The following is a 12,590-nucleotide window of genomic DNA, read 5'->3' as shown; positions in this document are numbered from 1 at the left end:
AAAAAAAAAAATACCATCATGTACCATGAAACCGGTATAATTTTGAAAAATACCGTGATATAAATTTTTGGTCACTAGTGCATAGCCATTGTTCAGTGAAAACTAGAATGCTGTGTCTCTACATGGACCAGTCTATTATGCTGTTAATATTAATCAAATAACCATATTGAGAAGAAAAAGAGATACCCAGTCTTTTTTGCTATTTATAATTTGAATATGAATTTAATTTAAATGTGCATATAAACCCAAAAAATAAAATAGATTTATTAAAATGTATGTAAATATATTTGAATGAATATATTTTATTTTATATACACATTTTTACATTCAGTATATTTAACTTGTTTTTGTATTACTGCTTACTTTATTGATTACTAGAAAATCTTTAATCGACGTTTACTTGAAAGTAACTGTTTAAATTAAATTAAATTAAATTAAATTAAATTAAATTAAATTAAATTAAATTAAATTAAATTAAATTAAATTAAATTAAATTAAATTAAATTAAATTAAATTAAATTAAATTAAATTAAATTAAATTAAATTAAATTAAATTAAATTAAATTAAATTAGTGATGTGGCAAAAAAAAAATCTGGTATTGACAAATAAAATGTTGGTATCATGACCACAGTTCTATCCTATATCTATCTGTAAAATCCAAACTGCTTAAAAGAGCTCTGAATCAGAGGACTTTAGCACTAGCATTGAGTGGCAAGTCAGCAGAATGCTTTTTCCACCTGCCGGTTACATAACTGTGCCTTCGCTGTTTAAGCTGAATCACAGAGAAAAACAAGCTGTAAGGCCACAGGTTCAAAGGATTTGATGAGAGAAGATGCAAGGAAAAAACAGTTGATGGATGGGTGTGAGATGAGAAGGAGTGAAGGCGAGTAAAAGAGAAATATACTCACTTCATGCCGTCCTCTTTCTCATCTCCCTCTACTTTTTCCTCCTCACGGTCTCCCTCCTTTTCTTTCTCCTTGTCGTCTTTCTCTTCCTGATTGTTGCGGTTCACCTGTTGCTGTGCTTGTTGGTTATTCTGCGAATGCAGCCAATCAAAAGACAGCAAATTAAAACCATTAAAATCTAATTAAAATCATCTAAAAAATTACTTCCCCCCCCCCCCCCATCTGCTGGAATAAATGGACATCCTGAATAAATTATAAAAAAAAAATGCATACACAAGCTCAAGTTCATCTATGATGCCCCAAAAATTTTAATGGAAAAGAATTCCATTTTGAATTATGAGGCACCATAAACCATCTATTTTTGTCAGGAAAGAGAGAGTATGCTCCACTACAGCTACTACAAGAGGGAAAAATGGATGACAGAAGGATGAAGAGGGAGGGGGCAGAGACAGAATCTGAGGGGACTGAAGACAGATCAATGAAGTGAAAGAGTGCAGGAATCTCAACATCTCCATGCACCGATTCTGCCTCAGAGCTTTTCAGTTTGACAGACGGCACCTCGTATAACCTTACGCACACACATATGAGGAAAGTCTCAATACAGGACAATTCACTTGAAATTTGAACAAATAGCCTACGTTTCAGCAAAATTATTCTTCCATGCTAACCAACTGATTCCAAAATAAGACAAAAAAAATAAAGTTTTCTTCTCTGAAAACGGTAAAATTAGACATCATGTCAGCTACCCACATCCCTCATTACAGCGCTGCATGCACACACACTCAGTTATTCATGCACAGTTAAACACACATATACAGATGCACTCATCCAAACAGTAACTTGCGTTCTGTTTTTCTGTCTCCCTTTTGTTCATGCTTTCTTTCACCCATCAGGCTCATCCCACTGTATCCCTCGCTTTCTGTGTCACTGGCTGAGAGCGTTTTAATGCGAACCCATTAAGATCAGGCGATATTTAATGACCCGAGCAGAACCGCTCCAGCAGCAGAAGACCAGTAAAACAAATGTGTTTGGGCTGTGGGCTCATTATTCTATCAGCTTTTATTGAGCCTGCTATTATTGCAGGCAGCACACACACACACACAGAGCTCTCTTTCTAACAACTTCACCTCGTGCTCTCATGCTTTAAAACAAAACACAAACATTTCATACATTCACGATGCAACAGTTCCGTGACTCTCTCTCTGTGTGTGATCATCCTCACACACACATACAGAAATTAATGAGTGTGTAAGATCAGGAGAGAATCACTGCAGACTCCAACAGGGCACAGAGCTAGATAATTACTTCATAAGGTTTGAGCTCACTTTGAGGTGTGCGCCTGTGATACTCATTAGAATAATGCTGATTTATTTTTAATAACACACTCTCATTAAAAAGACAAGCCGAATTCACACCGCCACTTTAAACACTATAATCATGAGGTACGTGCTGTAAATGAGGGGACAGATCCACAAGCAAATAAACAATGTTTATATTATTTAATACAGCATAACGCCATTGTCAACATCCCTGAAGTTTTCAGATCTTATGCTGCGTTCCATTCAACTCGGAAAGTCGTAATTCCAGCTTTCTACTTGGAAAGTGCAATAGGACACCACTTGATGCAGGACTTTCAATTTCAACACTCTTGCAGAAGGTTGGAGATGACATGCAAAATGGCAGGACTTTAAGCAAATAACATATCAGTGTTTCATTTTGCAACATTATCCAATAATAAGCCTGTTTACAATGTATAAAAAATATCTTACATTATCTTCTCTGTTGATAATCACACACCTCAAAAACAAATTACAGCACTGGCGTTTTGTTTCTTTATACATTTTCCAAGTAGGAATATCTCACACCCAACTTTGAATGAAACGCAGCATTAAAATGTCAAAGGGCATGCTGGGAGATGTAGTCTCTCACTCACCTGGCTCCTGCCTCGGCGACGGTAGCTCCTGCGAACAATGTTCTTGTAGTTCTCATTCTTCTTAGTCAGGTAGTAGAACAGGACACACTCAGCCACTGTCTGTGAGCGGACACACACACACACACACACACACACACACACACACACAAAGCACTTCAAACCTTACTCGTTCTGCTCATACACTCTGATCATATTCATGCACACCGCCTGCAGTGCAAACAATGCAATGAAGAGGATGGTATTAATAAAGACGCAGGTGTACCTTTCTCTCCAGAAAGGAGGCTATCAGGGCAAAGTTTTTTGGGTGCTGGATAAACCTGCAGTGAGGGAGAGGAAAAGCTGTGATACAGAGCAAACACAACGTTCAAATGCTGTATGATCATCTTTAGGTGACTTTTGTGAAGGTGATTTCTTTGATTCCTCTGGTAAGGTTCCTCATTGGCTCATGCTTAAGAACTAGACTAGACAAGATCTCTCTCTCACTTCCTTTTGCTGCTGACCTCTGTGTCATGATCCAGAACTTTACAAAGCCTCTGCCACTCTCAAACCAAATATGACGCAGTTTGGTAGTGATGCACTGAAGTGTGTCTTTTTTAGCAAAACACCAAAACAGCTTTTATTTAGCCATAAACAAAAATAAAGTTTTGCTAATCAAATTTCAGTAATTGGGCAATTGAACTCTGTATGCAATTCAGGGTGTCGTATTTACAGGTGGTAAACCAGTCGTAGTGAGTCGTTGGCAACAAGCCACCACTGCTCGATATTTCAGCAAAACACATTTTCTCTAGCATCCTTTTTGGTTAAAGTTAAGTGCGTTCACACAGCTGACATGTTGACCTGTTTCGACTTATCCACATTATGTGCACAAAATCAATGCTGACACAATAAACAAAAATTTGCCATCAGAGAAGCGCTAATCAATCATTTCAACCCTCTAAAGTATTTGCAGGCAAAATCCAGCCATTTCAATAGGAATCTATGCAGCTGGGAATTTTATGTGACGATTTGCCATGTCGAACAATAGAAAGCTGTTTGGTTTGAAATTGACTACTGTCAACAGACAAATGTACTTTTTTTGTCGGCGAAATATTGCTAATGTAACCTTAATACATTACATTTTGTTCTTTTTGTCTTATATTTTGTACTCAGGATTATTTATTATGATCCTCAATCCAAAATGTTTGCCTAACAGCTATTGCCTAAAAGCACTTTTTAAGCTTAAAAGCCTGTGGTCATTCTAAAACTGTACTGCATGTTTATTTCAGCTGAATGATCTTTTTAGTTTGCCTGTAGAGGACTGGAGACGTCTACATCAGCTTCAGCACAGAGATGTAGATTTCAGCTGATCACGTTTCACCTAGTGCTGCAACACTAGCTAACTATCAAACATGACCACATGCACACAAACTGCTGAGCTCTCGAAAACCAGGAGAGAGTTGCTAAATCACACGCTGATACATTTTAGTACCGATTTCATAACTCCTCATTCCTTCACGCATAATCAACATGCACATCAATGCAAAGAGGACAGAACGTACTTCTCACGGAAAGTGTCCTTCTCCTGTTCACTCCACATGTTCATGACCTGTCTGTCTTTGTAGACCTTCATGGGATCGTCTATCAGCCCGTTCATGTTGATGAACTTTATCCTCTGCTGCTCTGCATCAAACAGCATGGGAGGAATCACAGCTAACTGACGCATCTGCTTCTCTGAGTTCTGCAGTGAAAGAGAGAGAGAGAGAGAGAGAGAGAGAGGAAGATGCAGTCACAAAAATGAAATGAAAATAAATATGCGACAAGAAACAGAGAAACAGTAATGTCAAAAGCAAGGCAGAGACAGTCAGCAAATATGTGGCCACTGAATCTTATGTCTGTGTTTAGGAAGTGCATCAGCCACAAAACCCTACTTGTTGTGTAAGAGACCTTTAGTTGTGAAGCCACTTTGATATTTGTGCACTTTTTCCAGACAGACACATAAACAATCCTTTTACATTCATGAGTATGCTTGTCTATTGAGTCTAGAAACATTTTTCTCCAGAATTGTTATTGCAGTTTTGGTAACGTACACAACTGTCCATGTTTGGTGAGACTTTTACTTTGTTTTTGAAAGAAGACTCTTATGCTCATCAAGGATGCATTTGTTTGATTTTTTTTTTTTTTCATAGAAGTATTTTGTAATAAAACTTTTTTGCTGTCACTTAATTTAATGCATCCATGCTAAATAAAATTATTTCTTAAAAATATCTTACTAACTCGAAATATATAAAATGTAGTGTATAATGTATTATTTGACTAATATTTTATTAGCCAAAAAAATGCTGCAAAGGCATATCTTTAACTATATGTTGTCATATAAACAAACAGTCAGTGATGATAATGATTCCACAAAACAGTTTTTGCTTCATTCACCAAATTCTCACAAAGTTCATTCAGTGAATGATTCAGATTATTTCAGATGGCTAACTTGTGAGCTGATTCATTAAAAGTTCACTGTATATGTGAGTTAATCGTTCATGAATTAGATTACTGTTTTGAATGCACAACACAATATGAAGAGATGTGTATTGACATTAATTCATGGTACAGTGTTTTTTATCTCCTCAAATTCAATCTGCAAGCTCACAACTAAGCTCACAACATGGTAAAATGTACACTTCTATGGTGCTGTAGACTTTGGACTGAAAAGCAGTGCAGGAAACAATGCATTAATGCCAGCTGCACCCTTACCTCTTGCTCTGAGATGCCATCGATGATCTCAGAAACCTCATGTTCGCTGCGGGCTGCTGAGGCCAAACCCCCACCTCGCTGAGCCACTCTACTGTAGAGAAACATAAATATAGATATAAATACACTTATGAAACCACACGACCATGCAAATGTCTCCAAAGTTCACAACAACACAGGACCACTCACTTCTGCATGCGCTCCTGCAGCTCCCTCTGTTTGCGGATCTCAGGAAACTGTTTTTCGTAATACTCCCGCACTTTGCTCTCTTTGGCTCTGCGGCGCGGGTTATTCTCGATGCGCTCAACTTTCTTCTCCCAGGCCTCCATTAGCTGGTCGTAGCGCTGGCAGAATTTCTGTTCCTGAACACACAAGTCAGAACATAAAGGGTGAATATCAAAGTATTGAAAGCATATGCTGCAGTAAAGTCACCAAGAGAGGAAACATTAGAATGAAAGTAATTACTAAAAGCTAGCAGTTCCAATCTAGTTTTTAACCACCCCATTATTCAATAACTACACTCTTTCCTAACATTAAGATCCTCACTGGGATCCTATGGAAGGCTATTCTTGTTGTCCTAGTACTGAATAAACAAATGTGCCCAATATTCAGGTACTGCGAGCTGCTACAGTGCCATCCTGCTGTGTGTTTCTATGTGTGCATTTGAGTGTTATCACTTACCCACTGTTTGCGAGCATGATTTCTTCTTTTGAAATACAGAATAAGCTTCTTCCTCATTGCCTGATTTCTGTAAAAAGGGAATACATAATCATTAGGAAACACAAAATGCTACCTCTAAACTTCAGCTGTGATGCATCTCATCAATATTTGCATATACAAGAGAGTCCAAGTGTAAGCATCAGTGAGCTTTGTGCGACAGAAAGCAAAGGCAAACATATGTTGCAAAGGTCTAGGACCCTAGATATGGCTTGGGTCCCTCCTTCAATGCAAAGTCTTTTTTTGGGGGGCTTTTTTTTTTTCCACAATGTGGAAATTGTAAGTCTGATCACTTGGAAAATGAACAGCACAAACAGCACTAGCAACATACCTAAGGAACACTAAAGCTGTAAAAAAATTAAGACAATATAGCTCAATGCAAATAATATTTTAAAATACATTAAAATGGAACATGGTTATTTGTAATTGCAATATTTTACAATATTACTGATTTAAGGTATTTTTGATCAAATAAAATTAATTAGAAACTTTAAAAACATTAAACATCTTTAAAAAAAAAACCCACTGACCTCAAACTTTTAAAGTTAAATGTTTGTTTGTTTATTTGTGTGTTTACGAGAGAGTTAGCTAGCTAGTTAGCCAGCAATGCAGGTCAAATTACACTGAACAAAATTATAAATGCAACACTTGTTTTTGCCCCCATTTTTCATGAGCTTAACTTTTTCTATGTACACAAAAGGCCTATTTCTCGCAAATATTGCACACCTGTGCAATAATCATGCTGTCTAATCAGCATCTTGATATGCCACACCTGTGAGGAGGATGGATTATCTCGGCAAAGGAGAAGTGCTTACTAGCACAGATTTAGACAGATTTGTGAACAATATTTGAGAGAAATAGGCCTTTTGTGTACATAGAAAAAGTCTTAGATCTTTGAGTTCAGCTCATGAAAAATGGGGGCAAAAACAAAAGTGTTGCGTTTATAATTTTGTTCAGTGTAGTAATCATCTTATTCTCTCACTGCATGCTGATTAATTCTCTCACACGGCAGTGGTCAGACCATTAATCTAATTAATCATTAAATGCCTACACGTCAAGGGAAATCGGCCTGGCATCATGTGTATTTGATGAGACACTGGTGCAACTTGGCAGGATCTCTTTGAGTCATTGGTTTATGTTTGTACTTGTGCGAGTGAGATTAAGTGTGTAGGTGCAGAGGTGGCACTGCATTACACAGCAGATGGCCTGCAGGATTAGCTGCTGTGCGAGACGCACTGGAACCTAGAATGCAGCTCAATGCCCATGATCAACCCACACATCAATTATTACACAAATATTTCCCACTGGTGCTGCTCAGGTTGATAAAGGACTCCTGAGAACAAAACCCTCAATTGTGTGTGATCAAAGAACAGCTGAAATACATATTCTGTCTTTCTCAAACACATTTTTGCTGTGAATGCTGTCTGTGAATTATGAGGCCAAATAACCCAAAATACCACAGAAAGATTGGAAGTAAGGGATTTGTTAACCACAATAAATAAAGGTATGCAAAAGCAGATCCACTGTCAATAAAGTACAGCTCACACCGAAGATGCTTTCAAACTAAGCAGCCTTCTGGTTGTCATCGCGGCAAATTTAACCAATTTGAACCCAGGTGACATCTGCAAACTTTTCCGTCCTTACGCAAAACTCCACATTGCTTGCAATCCTATTAGAATGATGGGATTTCAACCGAGAAATTTCGCCGAGCAACGGTAAGTGAAATTATTTTATAATTTTTATTTTAATAATTTTTGTTTCTCTGTGGAATCATAATCATAACACTTCAATAATGGTCAAAATGGTCTTCAGCTGCATTATGCACAGTGCTGAGAACCAAAATTTCACATAAAAGAAGATTAAACAAATTCTGTAAGTGTGGGACTAAATGAACAAACATTTAAGAAACTTTAATATTAGAATATTTATTGGGCTCTAATAGGGGTTGGCAATATGACCAAAATCTTATCACGATATGAGTAATTTTATTTGACAGTAACAATATCACGATATAGGCCTAGCTATTTTTGCTTTAAATAAGGTTGCCATAGAAATTTCATAATTCTTAACATCAGTGTCAGTCTCACCAAAAAACTCAAGCTCACTGAAGACAAGTAAACTGACAAGAATCTAATTACAAGACAAAATCTACAGTATAACAAATAAATAAGAAATGTTACATACATTGTACAAAGTAATCAAATGTATAAAAACACTGCATATTCTTCCCTGTGTAAATTAAATAAACATTTCTTCTTATTAAAGTTGCAAAAGTGATTTAGTCAAGAGCAGTGAGAGATTTTCTATCTTTTATTGTTTGATTAACATGAATGACAGACAGGAATATTAGACTGCTGTCACTTTAAGAGCTGCCCGGATCCAATATACTGTTACACATGTGTTTATGTGGATACTTGCAAAGACACAAAAGTGTATTTAACTGTTCAAGGCCTATAAAGTGGCAAAATAATCCATTCAATGCTCCCGTGCTCCATGAGCACCGTCTTCACGTGTGCGCACCTCTCAGACAACACAGAGAAACGGTCTCTCAGACAGGGCTCGCATATAAAGAAGGAAAAAGGAATATATAAGGAATATAGCGAAACGAGTTCCCTATCACTGCTGACTGCGTTTCAATAGTAGTACAGCAATGTCATGTAATCATTATAAACGCTGCAGTAAAGAAGGTGGCAAATAAGCATGATTGTAATTGTTTAAGCTACAGATCGCTTTCTCTCAGTGGATGGAGTAGTTTATGGTTCTGAATGAAACAACGAGAGATACAGAGAAGTATACTCACATCTTGATGTTCTCATGGTACTGCTTGGTATCAGACGGCTGGTTATATAAAGGCTGTAGGGGAGACAAACGAAAGCAGTGGAGTTCAGTTTCACACACACACACACACACACACACACACACACACACACCACGGTCACATCAATGCATCCCAGCTCTGGGAGAACTTCTCTTTTTCTACTGTCCCATTTTTCAGCCAAGCCCAGAAACACAGAGGAGAGTGTCCTCTCCAACACCACATCTAAAACCTTCTGTTATCATCAACATTACACACTTGTTTGAGCTGCCAAGCAAAGGATTTTTCCGTGGGGAAAATGGACATGTGGCAGTTTGTCTCTTCTGTGTCAAAGTGTATGATAAAAGAGGTGGCACCAGAAGGGCTGTTCTATCACCTCGATTATCAAGGCATTGGTGGTCACTTCCGGTTAGGTTTCTAATCTAATGGATGCTAAGTGGCATTGCGCCAAATGTCTCTGCACGAGGTAAACAGCCATGTTGTAAACAAATAGGCAGCAGTGCATGTAGTCACACACACAGGCTGAAGGAGTTCATATTTCACACTGTGGAGGTTATGTTACAGCTGTAGGTTTTCATACACCTCAAATAATAAAATCACATTAAAGAAACAATACATATTAAAAAAAGATGAATTAAGAAATTCATTCATTTCAGAAAAAACCTGTCAAGCACTGTGAAAAATTCTGAGTAACACTGCGAAGAACATTATGAACATGATTGTGAGATATGTTGTCACAGGATATGATGACATAAACTGAAGATCATCAACGCTGACAATCGGCTGATGCGACACCTGACCCCTTTACTTTTTGAAAACGATACTGTGCAAGTACATGAGCTGAACTGATACAAAACATATTTACTCTAGCATCATAAGCTCATAAGAGAAGATGAAAAAAAGGGGCAATATGTGAAAGGATAATACGAGGAGAAATGTGGACTCACCAGCTCTACTCGGGGACCGAGTCCCTCCAGGATGCGATGAGCCTCCTCTGCCTTTTTCTGTTAAAAAAAAAACAAAAACACAGAGCACATGTCAGCAGCACATCACCACAGCAACACACCTTACACTCTCTCTAGCGCACACACATAAACAAGCCAGTGTATAAGGGATGTACTATTAATAGATCTCTCAACAGAAGACACTCGCTGCCCTCTGCCATCTACCTCTCTCCCCTCTCTCTTTGTGAGTAAGGAGAGAGAGAGAAAGAGGGGGAGAGGGAGAAAGAAAGAAGGCTGGGGTGGTAATCCAATTAGATGCAATAAAGAAAGAAGAATCTATTACATTCTGTGCTGTCTTGCTCAAATGCAGAGAGAGCGAGAGAGAGAAAGTAACAGAAAGAGAAACAAAAACAATGGAGACCTTATGGCTGGCTATTTGTGTGTGTCTCTTCCACATAAACATACAAAATGAAAGCCCTAAAACTACATTTCCTTTCTCTCTCGCAAACAAAACTCAATGCTTTAAGAGCAGTGATGGGGTTTATTCCATTATTTTGAGATGGGATAAATAGGACACTTTCTACTAGTCATTCATCTACTAGCCATTTTCACACAATTATCCAAACAGTGTGTGTGAAATATTATTATGTCCTGACTACAAGCAGCTCACACTCTGAAATCATCTTTTTCAGTGAGCAGATCTGATCACCAGATGAAATGCTCATTTTTAACTGTCAATCTCATCCACAATAGGAAAACAATAATCAGCCTACCATCATTTTAAAGGGGACATATCATGGAAAACAGGATTTTTTTTTCTCACAATGCAAAGCCAGCTCTTTCACTATACCAAACACATTCATTATAGAAAATAAACTGAGTCACTCAAAAAGCATATTATGATGAGCACAAACAAATATGACCACCCACATTTATATAACATCTATTCAGAACACAGCAACATGAGCCACCCTGACATATGAACTACATCAGTAGATTTCACATAAGTAGGGCTGCAAATAGCAGCTGCGCTGATAAGTGATTAATCTGCTTATTATTTTGTCAATTTATTTTTCATATTTGAGGGTTGTGATTTAAATAGCAGATTTAAGTTACACAATTTAATGGGAATTTTTTAATTACTAATAAGTAATACTACTACTACTAATTAGGGCTGTCAAAATGACAGAAAAACTAAATTCGAATTTTCTACTTAAATATGATCAAAATTCGAATTATATTCGAATTTAAAAGGCATAATTTCAGTTAGGGGGAAAAACGCTTTTGGCTTCTCTCCTGAGGCCACAAGAGGGCGCATCGAGCAAAATATTATGCACGTTTCTTCAAAGCGTAATAAAATAACACGACTATCTTTGAAAAAAAGTGCATAATGTTTAAAATAATGTTTATAAACAATATATAATTAATAAAGTTGCTTAAACAATTAGAAAAAAAACAGCACAATGCATGTATGTTCTAATCATGCCACTCTCTGCGAGACGCGAGTGCAACACTGATAGATGTCCCTCTAGAAAATGTGATAAATATATGTTCTGTGTGAACGGCTTGGTTTCAGCTTTGACGTAAACAACATCTTCTCCACACTGATGCTCTCGTTTTCCGCAATATATGAATGAACAACGTAGCAGCGCCGCATCTAGTGGGTTCAACTGAATAGGCTAACAAAAGCATTCAAATGCAATCAATGACACACACGTCGTCATCGCATCTCGTGCGCCATTGATAAGGCTGCCTGACGGCTGACGCAGACCTTAAATTCGAATGCAACGTTTTTGCATTCGAATGTGTTTTTTTTTTTTTTTTATTCGACGAATATTCGAAATGCAAATTTTTTTTGACAGCCCTACTACTAATATTACTTAAAATATAAACGAAATCATTCAATCAGTTAAACAAATATATTATGTCAAAATGCATTTTTCTGTTCTAAATCAATGCTCTCCCTTAAATGTATGTTTTTCTACATTTGACTGACATATGTACACACTAGGGATGTGCATCTCATAACTGAGGCCGATGCAATACGCATCTCGATGCATAGCCAACGATACAATACATTGAAGATACATATGAAGCAGCTACCGATGCGATGCGATACAATTCACCATTACGATGCAATGCGATTCGATTTCGATTCGATTTGATTCCATTCAACACAATGCGATTCAATGCAATACGATGCAATGGAAAAAATATTGCTTTTATTTCTTTGGTTCAGACAGACAGCAAATCATAAATTAACTTATGTGTCTTGACACCTAATGCCTCGAGGCATGTTTCGACCAAATAGGCCAGGCTTCTTTCAGTTAGTCTGACTCATTGTCAAATGATGTGGTTCCATAAACAACCCTCTACGCACACCTTGGCAATATAATTTTTATTTTTACTTTATTTTTATAACAGTTTTACAAATGAGGACATCCACAAATTGAGGTTTTTGCCGATTTTGTCAGGTTTTGCTCACTTTTGGGTACAAATTTGTCCCCAAAATATGGTTAAGTACACACACACACACACACACACACACACA

General features: G+C 37.3%; 1 protein-coding gene across 1 annotated transcript in view; it reads right to left on the bottom strand.

Moving 5' to 3' along the window:
• ncor2 (nuclear receptor corepressor 2) overlaps positions 1 to 12,590 on the bottom strand; it is a 186,402-nt gene that overhangs the window by 61,902 nt on the left and 111,910 nt on the right. Inside the window, exons 7-15 of the mRNA XM_016485508.1 lie at positions 10,043 to 10,099; positions 9,081 to 9,133; positions 6,245 to 6,311; positions 5,753 to 5,925; positions 5,567 to 5,657; positions 4,378 to 4,556; positions 3,102 to 3,156; positions 2,840 to 2,938; positions 910 to 1,037 (exon numbers count right to left, since the gene is read on the bottom strand). Coding sequence (XP_016340994.1) covers positions 910 to 1,037; positions 2,840 to 2,938; positions 3,102 to 3,156; positions 4,378 to 4,556; positions 5,567 to 5,657; positions 5,753 to 5,925; positions 6,245 to 6,311; positions 9,081 to 9,133; positions 10,043 to 10,099 — 902 coding nt within the window. The remainder of the gene's footprint in view (positions 1 to 909; positions 1,038 to 2,839; positions 2,939 to 3,101; positions 3,157 to 4,377; positions 4,557 to 5,566; positions 5,658 to 5,752; positions 5,926 to 6,244; positions 6,312 to 9,080; positions 9,134 to 10,042; positions 10,100 to 12,590) is intronic.

This window comes from Sinocyclocheilus anshuiensis, unplaced genomic scaffold, assembly GCF_001515605.1.
Source record: "Sinocyclocheilus anshuiensis isolate Anshui unplaced genomic scaffold, SAMN03320099.WGS_v1.1 scaffold213, whole genome shotgun sequence".
Taxonomy (NCBI): domain Eukaryota; kingdom Metazoa; phylum Chordata; class Actinopteri; order Cypriniformes; family Cyprinidae; genus Sinocyclocheilus; species Sinocyclocheilus anshuiensis.
This window is presented reverse-complemented; position numbering and strand designations above follow the sequence as displayed.